Raw genomic sequence first — 21,210 nt, forward strand, 5'->3', positions numbered from 1 at the left:
TATAATAGAAGTGTGACGTACGTTTGTGTTTACATGTAGATTTCAACCTGTTAGTATATTGAATCCACCATCTGGTCTATCCAAAATGGATCGACTTAAATACAGAGAAATCCTGGAAGAAAATGTGTTAAAATGTACAAAAGACTTGAGGCAGGGTTAGAGGATCATTTTCAGCAGGAAAACGACCCTAAACAAACAGCCAAAGCTGTTAGATTTAAACATGTTAATGTGTTAGAATGGCCTAGTCAAAGTCAAGACCAAAGTCAAATTTCAGTCTGGGACAAGAAATGAAAATTCATGTTTACACATGCTCTTACACATCAAGATATTTTTTAACTTCAATCCTTGGATGTGGAAAGTCTTTAGGGACAAACACACCCAAAAACTACAAGCATAACATTTTGAAAACCATGTGTCATTTTCTTCCAATTAACTTTCAGATTTACTTTATGTTGGATTATAACACAAAATTCCTATTGAATCGTGGTTATAACATGAAAAATGTGAAATAATGAAGGCGTTGTATATGTATTGATACCTAATTTGATCATGGGAGTGAAATTCGCCCCCTCTGTGTTTGTGTCTTTGCTCTAGCTCCTCCTGTGTTCATCAAGACGCCGCCAACTTTTGTGGAGGTTCTGCTCGGAGACTCGTTGACTCTTAGCTGCGGAGCCCACGGCAACCCTCGACCAACGGTTGTCTGGCACAAAGATGAGAGTCCGATTGAGAAACACGAAAAAATTAAAGTGAGTCGCATCAACAGACAACCCTGCAGAGTTTTAAATAAATACTCATGCAATTTGTGTTTCATTATCGTTCATTTCTTAGGTGCTCAACGGTACTCTGTCTCTTGCGACTGTCACAAGAAATGTTTCTGGAGTCTATAAATGCCACGTGTCGAACACAGAGGGCAATCTGACCCATTATACGGAGCTGCAGGTTCAAGGTAATTGTTGAACGATCCATCATCAAGCGCAGAGTCGCTGCATATCTAATATGAAGGAAGCGCTGTTGCATTTGTATGAGAACATTCAGCTTTTTGTCTTATCTGTTCATCTCCTTGAGAAAAACATTTGGAAAGGGTGTATTGCATGTAGTTATATGTTTGTGTATACCGCCACCTACAGTTCATTCTGTGAACTGTAGGTGGTTTAAAACTGACCAGCAGTAATTACGGATCTGTTCATTGCGTTTTTTTTAAAGGTCCACCGATCATCATCATCTCCCCTGAGGACACGACTCTCAATATGTCCCAGGATGCTGTTCTGCAGTGCCAGGCAGATGCTTACCCTTCAAACCTGACCTACGAGTGGCTGAAACAAGGACAGAACGTTTATCACATCGAGTGAGTCCATATCTGTAAAAAAAATCTATCAAGACGCCCGGCACGGTGGGAAATCTCGCACGTGGTAGTCTTATCTACTCGAAAAGTTGCAGATGTAAATATTTCCAAAGCACGCTGGTAATGCGATAAGTTTTAATTGGATTGTTCGTGAGATAATTATATCATGTGATCACGAACAAGCTGAGACAAAGAAGATTGCAGTTTAGATTAACGTACCATCTTCTAAATCTTTCTTGCACATCCGTTTAGTAGAAGCCACTGTTTTCCGTGTACATTTCAGGGTGTTTCTTTAATATACCGTTTTATCATAAATTGCACCATGTTTTGTGTCTTTAGGTCCCTCAGGTCCAGAGTGAAGATTCTGGTGGATGGAACTCTTCTGATTCCTAATCTCATCCCAGAAGATGCTGGAAACTACACTTGTATCCCCACTAATGGAATACTGACTCCACCCTCGGCTTCTGCCCATCTGAAAGTGAAACGTTAGTGTCTTACCGTCTCATTCTTTGTGGCTCATCGAAAGATGAATGTGTTTTACAGCAATTTCTAATCAGAAAGCGGTTTTTAATTTTTTGAGGTTTTTTTTATTTCAGACCCGGCACGTGTTGGAAGAATGCTGCGTGAAACTTATTTGCCAGCAGGAATGGAGGGGGTGATCTTCTGCCCTGTGCAGGCTGACCCGCCCGTGCTGTATGTCAACTGGACCAAAGACGGAAATGAGCTGAATCTTGACAATGTAAATGTTAGCACTTGTTTTATAATCTGTGCTAATTGGGTTCTCAAAGTCACTTTAGAGTTAATATTTTTGTTTTTTTTCACTTGTTTAGTTCCCAGGTTGGATGGTGAACTCAGAGGGCTCAGTGTTTATAGCAACAGCCAATGACAATGCTGTAGGCATGTACACCTGCACCCCTTACAACAGCTACGGCACAATGGGCCAGTCTGAACCCACCAAAGTTATTTTGCAGGTAAAGTTCCCATTTTCAGACTTGCAGTACCTTTAAAAAGTACTAAAGCCCCTAGAGCTTCTCCTCATTTTGTGACTTTACAACTACAAGTCTATGTGTGTTTTGTTGGGATTTTATTTGAGAACAATACAAAGCTGTGCAGAATTGTAAAGTGAAAAGAAAGTTTTCACACTGAATATTTTACTATTTAAAATCAGGCCCTGAAGCAATGCTTTGTGTGACCAATTTTCCATTCAGTTGCAGCTTTAAGTCATTTGGGTTATGCGTCTGTGAGTAGACATTTTCAAGTCTTGCCAAGCCACAGATTCTTTATTGGGTTTAGATTTGGCCTTTGCTTGGACCAAAATTGATCAATAATATAGTGATTCTTAGACCTCTTATAACAAGTACCTCTCAGGGTCTTAAATATAAAAACATTAAAATGTATTTAGATGTGCAAAAGTCAAGAGAGTGTCACTTTTTCAGGACCCACCATCATTTCGAGTTCCCCCCCTGCCAGAGTATCTCCAGGAGGTCGGCCGAGAGTTGATCATCCCCTGTGAAGCCAGTGGAGATCCTGCTCCAAATGTAACCTGGAGCAAGGTACAAAAACAAATTCTGTTTTTTCTGGTGCCTCGGCCAAGTCTGATGAATCCCTTACATGAACTTCCCGATGCTCTTCTCGACAGATTGGCCCTAGTCCTCGCTCACCGTACACGGTGCTATCTAATGGATCCCTCTTGCTGCAGCCCCTGAGCAAAGACCACCATGGCGGCTGGGAGTGTTTGGCCACCAATCGTGTGGCGACTGTCAGTGCAGGCACTGTAGTCTTTGCACTTGGTGAGTGCATCGGCATTATCTGTAATGGACATGTAATCTGCAGATAGATATAATGATATATGACGTGTGCATTAACGGTATAGATTTAAAACTGTTTGTTGCTCAGGCACTAGTCCTCATGCTGTGTCCTCGGTGACCGTTACCACGGAGATGAACCAGGCCAACGTGTCCTGGGTCCCAGGTTTTGATGGTGGATTTACCCAGAAATTTACTGTGTGGTCAGTATTATAAAACACACCCAGGATAAAACATTTTCTGCTATCAGCTACTGAAACTATTTACATACTTTGATTTTACCCTTTAAAGGGTCAAGCAAACATCCAGGGGGAAGCATGAATGGGCATCTTTGCCTGTGCCAACATCCAAAAACTACCTGCTTGTGACTGGGTTACTCGCAGGCACTGGCTATCAGTTCAGCGTCCTACCTCAGAATAAACTCGGCTCAGGACCTTTTAGTGAAATTGTATCAATACGGACAAAAGGTTTGTTCCTTGGTTTTGCCTTCCTTCCAGCCTCCTAGCATCATCTTGCTTTTAGAAAGAGATCACCTATGAACACTTATTGTCCTCTTAGCTGTGCCAACAGAGCTACCTAAAACCTCCACGGGTGTCCCAGCCCTTGAACCTCCCACGTTGCTGTCAGCTAACCGGACGGGGCGAGGCGTTCTCCTGCAGTGGCAGCCTCCCGAGGCTCCTCTCTCCCCACTGACTGGTTTTGTCCTCCAGGCCCGCAGAGATCAGGGCCAGTGGATCATCATTGGCAGCAACATCTATGCCAATCGGAGCGAAGTACTTGTGCAAGGACTGCTAAGGGTAATTGTTATTTACTAGTAATAAAACAAACTGGGAGAATATTTGTTAAATAGTCCAATACACAATCTGTCTCTTACTCAGGACTCCATGTATGATTTGAGGCTGATGTCACGCAGCAACAAAGTCCTGAGTGAACCGAGCGAGTCCGTGAGTGTTTCCACAACTGGTATGTTTTTGTTCTTAATTATTACTGAAAGTGACATAAATATTACTGGATATTTACTACATTTATTTATTAAACACAGAAGTTAAATTATTGACTTTGGTTTAATTACAGGAATGGAAATTTACCCACTTCGTCCTAGTTTCTTAGAAGTCATTCCTGAACCACTGATGGCTGGTGTGATAGGGGGAGCGTGCTTTCTGCTTCTTGCAATCATCCTCTCGTTGGTGACAGCATGCTACATGAGCAACAGGAGACGGCAGAGACACAGAAAGAGGAGACAAGGTAAGACATAAATGTGTTAAAGAGAAAGGTCTTTCACAACACAGCTAAGATGCAGCCAAAAGATGCTGAAGAGTGATGCAAACTTGCTTTGAGCAACAAACTCAGGCATCATTGCATCACACAATGTTTACTACAAGGCAGACATAACTGTAGCAAAATCTGGTGGTCAGATGTGAGTTCACAAAGTGAAGATTAGATTTATTTGGTAATTTATCAAATCAGCTGATAAATAGGGTAAGCTGATCTTCCAATTGGTTATACTGGCTTTTTGATGTGCTTATTTGTGTCGAGGTTGTGACTCAGAACACTATTTCTTCTGAAAATTGTGCTCTATTTGCTCGAAAACCTAATCAAAAGGCCCTAACGTGTCCATTTTATGCTATTTTTAGGTTTCATGGCTCTAAAATTCTGTCCCTAAAGTTTTGTTCTTTGTATTATGAAATACGTAACTAAAATATTTTTCTCCTGCTTTTTTCATTTAGATCTGCCAGCTGCCTTTCAGAAGAGCCCATCTCAAGAGTAAGTGTCTGGATAAGGTTGATGCACATTTCCTTCAATTTTGCCTTTCTAACATGTTATAGTCTCCATCCCTAATGTTTGAAGCTATTCTTCTTTGTTTTCTTCAGCACACGATCACCTTCACGCAGCCCGGACAGTGTCCTCAAGTTTAAACTATGTCCACCTCTGCCCTTCTTTCCCAACTCCTCGTTATCACAATCTGATCGCTCTTCGTTTGACAAAGGCAGCCGTGGGGAATACCACGATCAGCGGAAACAGCTTTTGTCCAACTCCTCTCCTCCGCCTCATTATACCCTTTTCGAGAGTCATCTAGGTTCTCAGGCGCCTTCGCCAACTGCTCTGGAGTCCATTTCCCGAGGTCCAGACGGACGCTTCATTGTTCAGCCACTGCCAGAAGTTTCAAGTCCTTCCACTAAAAATATAAAGAAGGATGTTCTGCAAGTTAATGGAAGCGTTCACGGGTCAGGGAGCAACAGGACGTCAATCAGGGACTCTCCAAAATCAAGCATTTTAAGCTCAGAGAAGGACGAGAGGAAGGACTCTCCGCTTACGGTGGATGTCCCAGAGTTAAGCAGACCTCCTGCATCGCCTGGCAGAGTACGAGCCATGGCAAGAAACTTCTCCCGACATGGCTGCTTTTACTCCGATGACGAACAAGGTTCAGAAACTCTTTTGGAAAGAGCCAGTTTTTACTCTGATAGCAGTGAAAGAAAGCCCAGCGATTCCCTACGTAGGTGTCGCATGCGGGGCAACACTGAAGACCTGTTCTCCAGTTTGGGAAGGAGAACAATGCTGCTGGATAGAGACAGACTCCACCATGGAGGCTACCGACCAATGGAAAGCCACCTGACTGACAACAGCACCCTGGTCTCCCAGCTAGAGAGTGAGCTGGAGATGGACAGCGTTAACAAGTGTGTCCAATTGGCAAAGGAAAGGGAAGAGATTGAGAGGGAGCTGAAGAATTTCGCAATGGATCAAAGACATTGCAGTCGAGTGAGGGATGCACCCTCTCCATGTAGTACAACAGAACGTCCTCAAAGGGATGAGACCGAATCAGTGGAAGAACCTGTCTGGAAACCTCAAGAAGTTACAATCAGACCGAAGTACAGGCCCACTGGTGTGACAAGTCGGGTTTCTGACTATAGGAGAGCTTGCTACTTTGGCAACACTAGCAGTCCGCTGGACAGGCTCCCCACGTCTCACATACAATGGGACGTTAGCCCTGTCACATCTGTCACTAGCCTCATCCCTGTTCAGACTCCTTGTAAGACTACGTCGCTTATCTCATCTAGAGAAGCCACGGAGGTGTCTCTTCCTTTAGATTCATCAAGCTCGCCGGTCACCCAGAATACGTCACTACCCATGCTCTCCCGTGATGTCACACTAGATAAAGCTACATCATCAAATCTTCAGAAAAACAAAGAGGCGTGTACCAAGTCTGGCACTGAGCAGAACATAGTAGAGGAGACACAGGAGTTAGGTGTTGTTTCTAAATCAACGAGTCCATTAGATTCTCAACTACGGGATTTGCCCAACACAGTGAGACCTGAAACTTCAGATTCTGTACAGCATAACCAGACTGAAAGAACTGCAGATATAGGTCACAAAACTACAAGGGACCCCAGTCCTTGTAGTTCTTCAACCTTGCTGTATGATCATCATAAAGTAGGAGCTAAGTCCAAAGACAGAGAGACTCAGGACCACGATGACCAGCACGTTTCAGGGTTTTACTCCGATTTAGAGAAGGAAAGTGTCCGAACACGCTCCAGGAGAAGCGACAAGTGTCTCTTCCCTGACAGTCCTAGTCCCATACCAACCTTAACTCTTGTTGAAGAGGTCGAGAGTGACCAGTCTCAGTTTTTAGTCCCCAGAATGTCCGACTGCTTCAAGGCCAAGCCTGCAGCACCATCCCCTAAGATGTCCCCACACCAGACAAGTGCAATCCTTGAATACCTGAGTCTTCCAGGTTTCATTGAAATGAGCGTGGATGAGCCTGTGGAAGAGGGTCAGGTGACCGATGCTACCACAAAACAAACACCCAAGGAAGAATCTGTTGTGGCGAAACCTGATGTAGTTCCTAGAAACTGGGAGGTTCATGTTCAGGAAAACCCACAAGCTCTGTCAAGTCAGAAACAAGGTGATCCTCTGGGTTCTGCAGACTCTAGCTACGATGCTTATAAAACACAAGGAAATAGACGTTCTCCTCAAGTGACAGCCAGAGTGAGATTTCCTGATGACCCAAGGCCGTCCTCATCGGGCCCAGAAAAAACAAGCAAGGAGCTCTATAATGAGAAAACAAGAATTCGAGCAGGAAATATTTACACCGTCAGACCTGAATCCAGACTTGGGTCCAGGTCGGCTCATACGTTGTTCAATGCAGCTAAAGGCATGGCAGACATTGTGTCAAAGCATTCTCAGAGTTGTGCAGACAGTGATGAGTTTTTGTCAGAGCAGCCCCAAAGACAAGCTTCTCAGGGAAGCAGGACTAATAAAATAGTGTCTCGAATAACTCAAGCCCCTGTGCCATTTCTGAAGAAATCCTTAAGCCTTGGTCCCTGTAGGACTCTCTCTGGTGTGGCTCAGCCTCGCCCTTACCTTAAGAAATCCATTAGCTTAGGCTCACAGAGGTGGGAGCACTTTGAAAGCCCAAGACCATATATTTCTGAGAAATGTTACTGGGACGAGTTCCCAAACCCGGATGTGAGGGTGAAGTCCTACAGTCTGGGCCGCACGCCGCCTTCCCTCCCTAGACCGGGGCCCTGCTGGAAAGAATACATCCCATTCCGGCGTCCCAGCATGGGGAGCTTAGAGAGGCCCCACCACACACAAAGGTCTTTAGCTAGTCCTTCCTACCTCACTCCTTTGTACCCACCCAGACAAACCTCAATGTCCCCAATGCTTGAGCCCTCAGATCCACGACGCCAAGCTGCCATTTTCCCTGAGTCCTCCAGATGGTCCCCCTCTTTTCAAGACACCCTGAGGTCTGTCCAGCATCAGTTTATCCCTATGCCGACCTCTAACTCTCTACCATACTACCAGCACTGGCCGGATCCGAGAGGGGAAGGCTTGAGACACTCTGACTCCAGAAGAGGCCCTCCAAGGTCCTACCTCCCCCGGGGCATCAGCTGGCCTTCGCCTTATTACTCCGCCTTCCCACCCAGGGAAGGAGATGGCTACAGACATCCAGACAGGATGATGGGGAGGAGCGGAGATGCTGAGTTCAGGGACGGTGGCAGGGCCAGTTATGCCAGTCAGAGCAGCGGTAGAGGCAGCGCCGGTCTCTTTAGACAGTCCCTGTCTGTCACTCCCACCCTGCTCAGCTCCCCAGAAACCACAGAGGAGCATGAACGCCACAAAGCTGAGGTGGAGCTGGCCGAGAGGAGAGTGAAAAGGTGAAAGACCGCCACCATCTGGAATGACTGACGATGTGGACCATCCTCTCTTCAGATGGATTCATTTACTGTTGCCAAAATGACACTTATCGTGAAGCGTTTGTGTTTCTCTGTGTCTTTTCTGACCACTTTTTGTGTATCTCATTAGAAGGAACACGTCAGTAGATGAAAGTTATGAGTGGGACTCCGCTGATGCCTGTTTGGACTCCGAGGTCCTGGAGGCCACCAGGTCTGGCCAGTGTCGAGCTGGTTTTCAGAGAGGCAGGAGGGAGACGGGATCGGACCATACTGGTGGCCTCCGGGATCAGCGACAGACAGGTGATCTTTTCATTTATGTTTGAGTTTTTTTATTGCTGCATGTGTGATTATTAGTGAGCTTAATGTGACAGTGCTGCATGTGTTCACCTTATTGTCACAGTGCTATGAGTTTTTGTTAGTTCATCCCATGACATTTCCATCCATGCCTCTCCTGTCCCTGATGACCCCCCCAGGCCCACCTCCCCCTGTCATCCCTCCTCGCTCGCTCAGTGAGGCACGCTTCAACGCCCTCCGCCTGGAGTACCAAGAGTACAGGCGGGCTCAGGGATCCGCCTGTACCCGGGAACCCTGCTTCCACCCCAGCCATGATTCGGACTCTGACTCCAGCTCAGCGCTGATCTAGCAGCTGTACTCGGTCCGTTGCTCTGCCTGATCCTCAAACCTGTTTTTCCCTCGTTTTTCCTCCTGTCACGGCTCACCTGCTTAATTCCTTTTGCTGCCTGCATGTGGTAGTTATAGTGTAAAAGTATTCATTCCCCATGAATATTTTCATGTTTTGTCACATTACGAAGACCTGTAGGAGTTTTAATTTTATTTTGATAGACCAACACAATGTTAGATCTAGACCAACACTTCAACGTAGATAAAATGCTACATTGAAGTTGTTGGTTACAATGTGTAAATAAAGAATAAAGGTCAAAATAAAGAAAAAAAAAACATTTTAAGCATATATTGTCTAATGTTGTTCTGCTCTCTTTCTCTCTCTTCTTCAGACGCATCAAAGGCAAAAACCAAATAGCAGTTCTACTGAAAAGACAACAGCACCATGGTCCTATACAACGGGAACATTTCATTCTACTTTAACAATTTTAATCTTGTGTTGCAGCAGCTTCAAGAGACTGTACTGTTCTGTTTTGTAAGACATCCTCAGCTTTGTTCAGGCTCATTCTTCTGTTCGATTTGGTTTCAGTGTGCTTTTTATAGTGGGAATGTGACAATCGGATAAAGTGAAGAGATGAAATGCTATGAGATAAGGTTCCCAGCTCAAGGTGAGAAGGACTTGCTTTGTGAAAGCAGCAGTTGGCGACAAAATGATAGATGCATTGAAGGTTTTTAGAATCTAAGTCTCCCTTGCAGTGACAATAAAAGATGCTTCTGACAGATCTGTAGGTAAGTAGACAACATCTCTCTGTGAGATATCTTCATCTGTATCGGTGCCTGCGAATAAATGGTGCTAGTTGTGCTCTCCATGTCTATATTGATTAATGACCCGGTACTAACTGTTAGGTAACTAATAAATTTGACCCAAAATTCCCTACATCTATGTACCTAGAAGCTGAGTATATGTCTGCGATTTACCCACTGATGGCCTGGAATCATCCCCACTCTGCGACCTATTAACCTCAGTATTTTGTTTAAAGTGTATAAATGTTCATATGCATAGTTTATTGTGAATAAGTCCTGCTGTGTTGTTATGCATTCATCCCCATCACTCCCATCAGTTGAGAAAATCTCACTTGGCTTCACCTGAAAAAGTGCGACTTCACCAGGGAAGATTATATTTGCCTTATTTTTTGGTCAGTACAAAGCCGAGATACAAAAAGAACAATTAAAAAGCACCAAACACGTTTTGTTCCTCATTGTGAATATGTCTGTGTATTTATTGAGATGAGTAACGATATGCAACAATGTTTACAATTCACATTCCTGATGTGAAGAAAACACTGTGAATATTTCATTGACTTCTGATTCTGTATCTGAATTGCAAGTCTGTTATGAATTGTGTGCCCATTTCCCTGCTGTTTGTTTTGTTTTCTTTGCTAAAGAAAATCAAGCTGTTTTTGTACGTTACCTGACAAAACAATTTAAAATATGTTGTTGTAGCTATGCTTTGGGGCAGAGTCAGCCTTTTTATTGTTTTTACTTCAGTTTCCCAGATGAAAACCCACATTTGGCGTGAGTATGCATTCCTGGGGATGGCTTTGGAGGTCTTGTACAAAGAGGAAAATTTTATATCTTGTTACTTGTTTTTGTCATTTTTATATGTTTGTAAATGAATAAATTGTTATATTCTGAATGTAGCAGACTTAAGGGATGTGAATGTGTTTTTTTGTATTTTTAAACCACTGATGAAAAATATGATGTCCGTGCTTCCACTCCGGTCACTTTGCTGCTGTTACTCTCTGGCAGAGAATAAAAGACATTTCGTGGTCTTAATTTGAATTAAAGCTGCAAGCAGCCTCGAACTGCCCTCGGAGCTCAGCGCCGCTCCGGCCTCCTGGCGACCGCGGAAGCTCTGGCGACGCCGCCCGCCAGCCATTGCTGACGCTCTCGCGCAGTTCCCGCACCTGTCCACCAGGTGATGCGTTCGGCAGCGCTATCCTACGGTGGCCGACAGGTGCAAATGCGCAGCAAAAGAGAAAACATGCAAACAAAAAAGAAGACACCCCCGAATGAAATGCAGCAAACAAAAAGTGTTGAAAACGGAAGTGCTCCAGACCACTAGGGGGAGTCAAAGAAAATAGTATTCATTTCTATGGGACCAGATGCAAGATTCTTCTTCTTCTTCTTCTTGGTATTTATTGGCGGTTGGCAACAAACTTACAGTAGCATTACCGCCACTTACCAGTATGGAGTGTGGTTTGAGATGGTCTATAAACTTTCACTTTCTACCTTTTCCCTCCATTAACTCCTGATTAAACATACCCCCACACATACACACCTGCTTATATTATCCAACTTGCTTATAACTTTATATACCCCTCTTTGATATTCTTTACACATTCACACCCAACTTGCTCTACTCATATCCTATGAAATAGCTTTGTTTTTTTAAGATACCGAATAATTATTTGAATATGTCTACTCCCGAAATCTCTCCTCAAAAATTCTATTAAATTAAACCTTTCTTTAATACCTACACACTCTCTCAGCATGCATCTTCTCTCTTCTTCATACTTACAACACTCTAAAATAACATGCTCTATTGTTTCAGACTTCTCACAATAATCACACTTTCCAGATGCAAGATTCAGAGAGATACCTTTACTTTCTTTCAAATTTCTTTCTCTGAATCTTGCATCTGGTCCCATAGAAATTAATACTATTTTCTTTGACTCCCCCTAGTGGTCTGGAGCACTTCCGTTTTCAACACTTTTTGTTTGCTGCATTTCATTCGGGGGTGTTTGCGTCTCTCTTTTTGTTTGCTGCATTTCATTCGGGGGTGTTTGCGTCTCTCTTTTTATTTGCTGCATTTCATTCGGGGGTGTCTTCTTTTTTGTTTGCATGTTTTCTCTTTTGCTGCGCATTTGCACCTGTCGGCCACCGTAACTATCTCTGACGAGGCACCAAAAATCTGGTGATCGACGGATGCAGTGAGGAGAAATAGCTGATGGAATAACCTAGGGGGCGCAGTGGAGTCCCCAGGGTTGAGGACACCTGGCACCCAATTAACTCCTAATGAGCGTGGTGCATAAAAGGAGACTCACCTGTTTTCTTTATGCCTGCACATGGTCACGCCTCAGTTAGAAGGCGGCTTGTTTGGCTTGCAGTGGTCATAACTTTAACATCAATGTTTCTCCTACAGTTGGTTAATTTAAATTGTTTAAATTTAGAAACTGCCTGGAGTCTCCTGCTTGGTACTGGCGTGAAGCTGACACCCCACCCACGTGAAAAAAATCCAGCAAATAGTCTTGAGTGGTTAGTGCTCCGTTTGTGCCGTTAAAAATTTCGTTTGTGCAGCTTTAGTTTCTGAGATATTAAACATTATTTCGTAGGTCATCCAGAGTTCACCGTTCCCCCACCTTGCTCCAAAACAAACCAAAGTGGGCTGCTTCATTAGTGCTCCGTTTGTGCCGTTAAAACGACCGCAGCGAAGTTGTTTTCAAGTTGGATATTGGATATTCGTGCTCCGCGGAGTGAGCGGCGCCTAGCTCAAGGTTGATCCGATTTATGAACGCTATTTTCGGCCAGCCGTTCCACCGGTCCCTCCTAAAAAAAAACTCTTGAATGGGATTTGCTTTACAGTCCTCTCAAGGCTCCAGATTTTTGTACCACACTTTTTCTTTCCACATAACTTTCCATTAATGTATTTTAATACATGAATTCTGTCCACAGCCAGTTTCTTAATTAAACAGCTAACTGCTCCTCTCAGTAACTATGTGTCTATCTGACTAAGTCAGCAGTCTTCCCTATAATTGCTGACCATACCATTTTGGAGTTAAAAAAACAACAGATTTCTTGCTCTTAGGTTATTTTCTTTTTTCCTGTTTATCAGCCATAAGTCATAATAATCCACATTAACATAAAAATAAGAAAAAGATGAATGTATGGGTGATTAATCTGTTCACAGATAAATTATTTAAGTCAATTAATTAATCAAAATGCACCTGTGTTACTTTAAAACAGAAAATCTCTTCGGCTCTTTACCAATTTCTCCGTGCACATTTAAGTTTTTCCTTCCCATGTTCTCCCTCCTTCTCTCGTTCTCGTGGATCCTTAACTTCCTGAAACTCCTCATTAAACTTTTTTTTTTTCCCAAACGCGAGCTTGGATTTGAGTTTTGTGATTCCTGCTTCCTGTCCTCTCTCACTCATCCTAAAACAAAAGGGCCGTTATTCAGCGGCGTGTTTCCTGGGGGTCTTACATGTAGTGATGTCGCACCGCCCGACTCAGGGTCAACACATATTGTTTATGAAAAACAAAAGGATGATGACGTGATGCCATGTCTAGACTCCATGCAAATGACCAAGGTTGATTTAAAAATAAAAAAATTAAGCTCGCCTGTGCAGTATTTTCCATGTGACGACACACAAGCGCAACTTATGCAGAACAGGCGCGCACCGGGGGCTGACAAACTGGAAATGATTATGATAATGATGAGAATCATGGCTGCCATCACTGAGTATTGTAGGACACCCAATGATGATCAGTCACTGAAAGTTTGGTGCCTCTGTGAGTTTTTGTGTAGGAGATACAACAGTTTTGTTTCATGTCCAGTAGGCAAACTTGGCAGCACCCCTTCAGCAGCTCACCGTTTCGATGACTTTCAATCGGCCATGCCTTATGAACGATCCGACCAAGTTTGAAGCCGATCAATCGAAATCTCTAGGAGGAGTTCAATCAAATGCGAAGGCTGCAAATGGCCAAAATGGGGTCAAAATCGGAACTTCAATCCAAAATAGTCGACTTCCTGTTTGACTTACACTATGAATTTTCTGTGTGTCTTGGGGAGCTCTACAAGTGTACCAAATTTAATGTCTCTACGATTAAGTAAGGTCAATGCGGATGGTATTTTGAAAGTTCCCAGGTGGCGCTGTTGAGCCGTTTCTGTTGCGATTTTTGCGACGACCTTAAAATACGTAATTTCCACGCAGACTTGACACGTCGGCCAACTTTGGTAAGCTTTTGAATATGATAAAGCCCCCAAAAAGCTAATTCTTTTGACAGAAGCATAATAAAAAGAAGAAGAACGATTACAATAGGCCTTCGCAGCGCTTAGCTGCTCGGACCTAATTACATCACACGCCCCCATGTGGTCATGGATAAAACAGCAGCGCAAATGATCAGTTGTACATTGATGCTGTAAACACAAATTTGCATCAAACATAAGTGACAGAACCTCATAAAAACTATGCTTGATCCTTTGTTATGTTGGCCATTATTATGCTGTTGCTCTTTTTCTTTTGCACACTGCTAAGAAACAAAACTAATATTCAGATTTAAAATAATAATTTTCTTAATTAAGAAAGAAAAAATGTAAACCATCCTTATCTTATGTGATAAAGTAATCGTCCCTAAAGCTGGTAACTGGTTGATGCAGCAATTCATGAACAAGGAGCCCACACTGGTGCACACACTGCAAATTTGCACGGTACACAAATATGCTTTTCACTTGCCCAAAATTGTTGCATCAAAGATCCTTCTTTTTTCTGGATTGCGCAATATCCTATTTCTTTATCAACTGAATTTTAGGTTTACATTAGCTAGGTTCACTTTTTGAGTGAATTGACTAAAATACGTACACGTCTACGTCTGCTTCACTGAGACGCACACGTTTATAACATTTATCCAAAACAGCCTTTAACCATCAATTGCACAAAATTTGCATTTCAACTAGAGCATTTTTATTATTCCAGGTAAGGTTTCATCACAGTGTAGAGGTGAATGCCGGGCATTCAGCATTACTCTTTCTTGGAGGAGAGACGCATCACATGTTTGACCATATTTCCAACACCATCGAATATATAGTGATAGTGATAGTCCGTCTCCCACATGAAGGACGGAGTGCTGACCACTTTGTTCTTCTCATCCACATAGGCTTCGTGAAAGAAATGGTTAAGGTCAAAGCAGCGGAGGAGTCACAGTAATGATGAAGACGAACGATTTCGCTCGAATTTACGACAGACAGCCCTCTGAAAGGATATGTATGGCTCACGGACGACGTGGCGAGCGCCCATGCCCTTCACAGCCTGCACCATGTTGGTTTGAGGCCAGTTCCCCCAGCGGGTGCTCTCGTCCCGCTCGTAGCCCATGGTCACCTCGATGCTGGGCAACACGCGGCAGGCCAGCACCGGAGCCATGCTGGCCAGGCTGGAACAGAGGCACAAGTCTTTCACCGCTTTAATGCACTAATCATCTCCTGTTATCGAGGTCAAAGGTTGATTGCATGTTAGTGACATAGAAGATTTTTTTTTTTTTAATAGAAGAAAAACTACAACTCTTTATCGGCAGAAACGTTTAGCTTCCATCAAGTGTTGATTTCAACGCAGTTTCAAGCCTCCAGCTTATCCAAAGTGAGAGTTCTGAAGAACTAAAGGGTGAGATCAAATGTGTCCAATTTTTACCTTTATTGACAACCGGCTAATTACGGAATACAATTTTAAATACAAATAAAGTTCTTAATAATCAAGCTCCATCTTACATCAGTTCTGTTAGGTTCACTGATGAGAAGCAGATCCTCTAGTTATCGAGCTCCTCTCCTGTGGAACCAGCTTCCAGTTTGCAGCAGACGCTCAGTCTACATTTAAGACTAGGTTAAAAACTTAATTTTACAGCCTATAGTTGGACTGGCTTAGATTATCCTGAGCTATCTCTGTAGTTATGCTGCTATTGGGTTAAGCTGCTGGAGGACAAACTGACCATCATGTCACTTTGCTACTTTCTCCTGCTACGCTCCAATCATGTATATTATCTGCTGTTATTTATGACATTAACTTTATGTTCCCTCTCTACTTGTTCCTGCATATAAATGATATCTGTTTCTGCTTATTTATTTTAGGCTGCTGAAGCAAAATGTTCCTTTCCACTGTCACCACATACATGCTCAACATAAGGAATGACTGCAAAAGAACAACTTTATGAAATTAACTGACCTCTGTCACCACATTCTTTTTAATCTCCAGTAATTGGTTAATTTATCACTAGCTCTTATTTATTCATCGCTTTATTTGTCTGTTTTCCTTGATTATTTTAATGAATGGATTTCCAGTGGTTTCGCGTTTGTATATTTTTAACCTTTGGAAAGCACTCTGTTTTACACTTAGTTGCATGAGCATTTGACTGGATTTTAGTCCAGAAATAGACAATCAGATTGTCTATTTCTGTATATACACCTGGATTTTTTAGATTTGTAAATTGCCTTGAGATGACATTTGTTCTAAATCCATACTGCATGAGTAAATTGAACAGAACTGAAAACCTAAGTTCAAGTGATCCTTGTTTTTGGGAGGGACTGAAAATTGCAACATATAAAACCTGAACCAATTGTAAAAGTAGGAATTCACCACAGTAATATTTGGATAAAAGTCCCCAGCTGAACAACTACAGACCTCTTGCAGCCATCATCAAGGTTTCTGTTTGATATTTTATGACTCTTTTTGGCAGAACTGGATATAAACTGCCTGAATTATTTTTGCATAGATGCAGCTTTTAAACCTAGTTGGGGCCAGTCTAGATCCTTAATGGCAGCTAAATTATTAGTGGGGGTGTATCAGTAAATTTGACCCGCATGTCCAATTTTGAATTTTTATAAATAAGAGAAAATCAGCAGTAAATCTAAATTTGTGTGCCCAATTGTTGTTTTTAAAATGAATTGAAAGTTGCATTGTTATGTTTATCATACCACTCTAAAACAAGACAAATTCAAACGCATCATCAAAAGTGCAAAATTAAATACATTTAAGCCGATGATGAGTGTATCTGAACTTCTGACTGGCACAGCTCAACATATATTATTCAGATACAAAAAAATACTCTTTTAGGCACCAACGCCGACAAAACCAACCAATGGAAAAAGCAGTATTCTACAGCCGACTGGCACGACAAATGTTTTTTTACTTTCACTTTCTGTAGCCTTTGTTTTTACGGGAAATATGGTGAACTCCATTAACTGGTTCAAAACAATTTTGTTTTATTGTTGTTGGGTTTTTTTAAACTATGAAACTAGGGTAGAGGTCGGGACTACCCTCAGTCTTCAGTTGTCATGGTGACCTTTTCTTCACCTTTTCATCAGCATCCAGCTCCGCTCTTCCCAGTAATTCCGGTAATCCCAAATCTCCTTCATCTGGGGATCTTCCCACCTTCATCTAATACCCGATGCCACCTCTCACCTGACCGTAAGAAAAGTCCGCACAGCGCCTGCCTATGCCTGTGAAACCAGAATGGGTCCTGCAGTTTTGTTGCAGTAATTTATTTTATGAATGATGGCCGTCTGTACTTTGTACTGCAACAGTGCGATTTAGACTGAGAATCTCAGTCCACACCAGGGGGGCCGAAGTCCAGTCCTCAAGATCTACTACCTTACAACCTTTAGATGCATTTCTTCTTGAAAAAACTTAAATCACATAAATTGCTCGTTACCCAGCCTCTGTAAAGCTGAGAGACTGCTGATTATAAAATTTTGAATGTGTCTAGAAGTTGCTGGATAGTGGCTATTGAAGACTGGGTGTGGGCATTCCTGGTCTGCCAATGAGTAGATTCTTGGTCATTAAGGACATGAGAGTCCTAAGCACTGGAAGAAGTCCAGTTACCTTGTATTTAATTACTTAGGATTATGCATAATGTAGCATCCTGATCTCTTCATACTCAGCACACGGCAACTTGACTCGTGTTAGCAGGTTGTTGTAAAATTAATTAGCAAGTCTGTCAATTTTGATCATACACTTCTACATAATTGATTAAGATAAGAGCAGACTGTAGGGGACAACGCTGGTTAAGATGTAAAAGTGATCAACAGAATGAACAAAGAACAACGTGCATCTGAAAATCACCAGGCTCTTGTCTGCTAAAGGAGAAAGCAGTCACCAAGGCAATGCCAAACGTGTATGAGCCGTGATTGTTCTCGGTTATAACTTTCAGACGGATAAATTTTGCTGAAGACAGAAGCTCCATTGGCTCAAACTCGTTCTGTGCGCTAATTGTGATAGGTAGGGATTACGGTGCAGGGGTCAGCAAACTATTTAACCTTCTGTTGTCATGGCGACTGTCCTTTTACCTTCTCCTCCTTAGCATTCTCCTTCACTCTTTCCTTTAATTCCTGTAATCCTGCATCTCTCCATACCTGGAATCCTCCCGTCTTCACCTAACACCCAGTGCCCTTTCACCCGACCTCAACGCAGACGTCTGCCCGTCACCTCATCCCTCCGGCCAGAATCTGTTGTTTTAACCCGATCCCATTAGAGTGGAAGCATTTATGTCAGAGCCTTTGTTGTGTCCTCCCCGCTTTAAAGGATTTGCCTGCTTTCACATCTTCCAGTTTGGGCTTAGGAGCAGTAAGGCTATTTTTACGGCATTTGCCCTAGCTGCTCTCTCCACTGAGAGTTCAAGTGAAGACTCTCGCTAAACAGATTCCTAAAATCAGTGTACAAGAAAAAACTACCTTTAAAACGGCTAATGAAGTACAATTTCTGTTCTTCTGGCCATTGCTGTTTGTCAAATCCTGAAATCTGAGAAATTTAGATCAGATTCACCTATTGTGTAAACAAAGGGCTGCTGAGAAGCTTTAGGCTTTGTTGTGCCGAAATTAGCCTTGTTAATTGGCTTAATAAACTTTACAGGACGTTTGTGGAAAGAGTCAATTTTTTTTTTTTTACCTAAAAAGGCTTTCGCAACAAAAAAAGATCATACCGTGCTGAATTAAATGTTCACCACAGCTTCCTCACCTAATTTCATTTGCCTGACTAAACGTCTAAGTCACCAGTGACTCCTTGCAGTGCCCTAATTCCATTATCAGGTTGTCTAAAGCTTTTGTTTATTTAAATTGGTGCATTTTAATTAAGACAGGAGGTAGATGTCAGAGGCAGTCTGGAGCTTAGCCTCATGTTCGACATAGTTCTGTACTTCTCCCTGACTTTCTAACTCAAAGTCAGTGAGGCTAATTACTGAGGACGGATCACAGCATACATACCCAATAGGTTTGCGTGAACGGTGGAACTCTTTAAGCACTCTTTCCACGTCATTATGCAGCTTGCAGTCCTTGCCGTCCTTCATAAAAGTGGATCTAAAAATACAATTAAGATTTTTTACACTTCCATTAGTATTTAAGGCTTGAATGAACCGCATTGTACCCAATTTTACTTTTCTTTGCACAGCCCAGTTTGCAAGTGACCCCTCACAGATTCTTGACGATCCCGTGGCCTCCAGGAAAGATGACGGCGTCGAAGTTGTTGACGTCCAGCGTGGACAGGTCCTGTATTTGCTTCTTTCCCTGGCCGTGAATGAAGCGAGCTGACTCGATCATCACGTTCCTGTTTGATGGCCAGATATAATCAAAAATACTACCTTGTGGGAAGAGTCGGGTCAGACGGTTACACATGCATGCGAAAGGTCAAGTCAGTTCACTGTCTGGTGTGTGTGGCTTTTACCGGTTCTCGCCCGAGGAAGGCTGCTTCTTCATGTGATCCATCACATGCATTTGCTGCTGATTTGGAGCAAACATGCGGAAGCGGGCGCCGTTCCTGCTCAGGTGGTACATGGTGCTGCACACAAAAGGTTTAGAGCCATCATGTCTGCACTGGTGGAGGTTCATGGATTGGTGAGAATGTGCCTGGATACTCACTACACTCCTTCATGGACATCACTTCCATCCCACCATCCACATCCTGAGAAAACCTGGAATATATCGACTCACTGCATTGGTCCACTTCTTTTCACTTGTAGCATATTATTTGCTTAAACTTACCACAGCAACCTTGGTGTTTCCCCAGTAGCCATATTCCCCTTGATGAACGAAGCAGGCAGGCTGATGAGAGACAGCGGTCAGAGTCTGTTTTGACAGCAAGGTCCTGGTTGCCAGCATGATTAAGCTTTAGTGATTCCGCAGGAAAGTACCCGATTAACAGACGGAGCCTGTAAAGACCTCTGAGAGGGCAGATATTGATCTCACTGAGGAGGTCTGTATTTATACTAGCAGTGTGGGGCCGAGTGACGTTATCACGTAAGCTGAGCTCCATTGTCTTTTCACGACTTGACTTCTTCCTTTCCAGAACACCCTTCCCTATTAATACCTCGTTAATTCTTCTGATTAACTTAAGGTATTTAGCCACGGAGTGAAACTTTAGCTTCGGCTAATATCTTGACCCATTAAGAGCTTGGCACTTGATACAGTGCATTGATTAGGAAACGGTGTCCAACTGCATTATACGGGCATAGTGGCATACCATATGTCCTGTAAAGTCCATTAGGGTGTAAGGCTCTTACGCTTTGTAATGCCGTGTTGAGTCTAGACGGCGAACCCAGAAATACCTTCAACAGATGGAAATGTCACTTTCAGAGTAAAAATGTTCAGCTGCATCTCAGTAAACTATTTTTGAAAAGTTTGATTCAATTCAGTATTTCAATTCAAGAAGTGAAACTCGTACAACTTCATCACACACTGAGATGAAGTGTGTGTGCTTTCTGTTAATTTTGATGATTACGACAAAGGAATACCTGAGATTCAGTTTATCTTTTTTAAAGTTAGAATATAAAACTATTAAAAATAATACTGAAATGTTATAGCCTACTTAGTGATAGGGAAGAGTGTTGATTGAACTGTTGGTAAGCCACAAAACGTCATTGCTAAAGAGACTGTAAGAGGACTGTATCAAAGATTATTAATGGAAAGTTGTGTGGAAGGAAAAAGTTTAGCAAGAAATGACGCAGGAAAAACAGGAATGACCGCAGCCTTGAGCAGACTGTGAAGCAAAGTCAATTCAAGAGCACAGTGGGCGTTCACAAGTTCTAGTCTGTAGGTGGAGTCAGTACTTCAGGAGTAACCACACACAGATGCATCCAAGATAGAGATGCTACATTGTTATATTTGTTGTGTTGAACCACTCTTGAATTAAAGATGTCAGGAGTTTCTTACCTGACCTAAGGACTGAACTCAGTGCTGCAAGGTTCTCTTCTAAGGTGAAAGCAAAATGTGCATTTTATCTAAAGATCAAGGCCCCAGAGTGTGAAGGAAAGGTGGAAAGGCAAAGATCCAGTCAAATGTTTAAGGACAGTAAAGATTAAAAGAAATAAACACTTGATAACATTTTGGTAACAATGTTAATTTGAAGGGATGTGCATACGACTGCAATGACATAACAGCTAAATGGCATAACATTTGTCATGAACCAGAAGGAGTCTTTATGAATGTTTGACTGTTGTCATGAAGTGTCATTCG

General features: G+C 42.7%; 2 protein-coding genes across 3 annotated transcripts in view; one reads left to right on the forward strand and one right to left on the reverse strand.

Moving 5' to 3' along the window:
* LOC102221482 (protein turtle homolog A-like) overlaps positions 1 to 10,630 on the forward strand; it is a 30,674-nt gene extending 20,044 nt beyond the window's left edge. The window contains exons 5-22 of one of the 2 annotated variants that reach the window (XM_014470737.2): positions 595 to 746; positions 829 to 946; positions 1,204 to 1,345; positions 1,682 to 1,827; positions 1,939 to 2,081; positions 2,173 to 2,313; positions 2,779 to 2,895; positions 2,982 to 3,132; positions 3,239 to 3,350; positions 3,439 to 3,614; positions 3,706 to 3,944; positions 4,026 to 4,110; positions 4,222 to 4,392; positions 4,875 to 4,911; positions 5,019 to 8,303; positions 8,452 to 8,621; positions 8,795 to 8,976; positions 9,335 to 10,630. In XM_014470737.2, coding sequence (XP_014326223.1) covers positions 595 to 746; positions 829 to 946; positions 1,204 to 1,345; positions 1,682 to 1,827; positions 1,939 to 2,081; positions 2,173 to 2,313; positions 2,779 to 2,895; positions 2,982 to 3,132; positions 3,239 to 3,350; positions 3,439 to 3,614; positions 3,706 to 3,944; positions 4,026 to 4,110; positions 4,222 to 4,392; positions 4,875 to 4,911; positions 5,019 to 8,303; positions 8,452 to 8,621; positions 8,795 to 8,964 — 5,555 coding nt within the window. In that variant the 3' untranslated portion in view covers positions 8,965 to 8,976; positions 9,335 to 10,630. The remainder of the gene's footprint in view (positions 1 to 594; positions 747 to 828; positions 947 to 1,203; positions 1,346 to 1,681; positions 1,828 to 1,938; positions 2,082 to 2,172; positions 2,314 to 2,778; positions 2,896 to 2,981; positions 3,133 to 3,238; positions 3,351 to 3,438; positions 3,615 to 3,705; positions 3,945 to 4,025; positions 4,111 to 4,221; positions 4,393 to 4,874; positions 4,912 to 5,018; positions 8,304 to 8,451; positions 8,622 to 8,794; positions 8,977 to 9,334) is intronic. The other variant, XM_023344179.1, reaches the window with a different exon arrangement.
* Positions 10,631 to 14,663: 4,033 nt separating this feature from the next.
* Positions 14,664 to 19,927, reverse strand: LOC102237182 (ES1 protein, mitochondrial-like). The gene is made up of 7 exons (XM_005804350.2): positions 19,741 to 19,927; positions 19,618 to 19,670; positions 19,424 to 19,537; positions 19,175 to 19,306; positions 18,967 to 19,059; positions 14,987 to 15,152; positions 14,664 to 14,884 (listed from the first exon to the last, which is right to left on the reverse strand). Exons 1-7 carry the CDS (start codon positions 19,855 to 19,857, stop codon positions 14,744 to 14,746), a joined length of 816 nt encoding a protein of 271 aa, XP_005804407.1. The 5' UTR covers positions 19,858 to 19,927; the 3' UTR covers positions 14,664 to 14,743.
* Between the last annotated feature and the right edge of the window lie 1,283 nt (positions 19,928 to 21,210).

This window comes from Xiphophorus maculatus, chromosome 12, assembly GCF_002775205.1.
Source record: "Xiphophorus maculatus strain JP 163 A chromosome 12, X_maculatus-5.0-male, whole genome shotgun sequence".
Classification (NCBI taxonomy): domain Eukaryota; kingdom Metazoa; phylum Chordata; class Actinopteri; order Cyprinodontiformes; family Poeciliidae; genus Xiphophorus; species Xiphophorus maculatus.

Coding starts and splice junctions, on each gene's coding strand:
- LOC102237182 (XM_005804350.2), bottom strand. CDS start 19,857: ATGCTGGCAACCAGGACCTTGCTGTCAAAACAGACTCTGACCGCTGTC. Junction 19,307..19,423: donor CCTTCCTCGGGCGAGAACCG/GTAAAAGCCACA, acceptor GCCATCAAACAG/GAACGTGATGATCGAGTCAG. Junction 19,060..19,174: donor CACGGGATCGTCAAGAATCT/GTGAGGGGTCAC, acceptor TTGTATTTTTAG/ATCCACTTTTATGAAGGACG.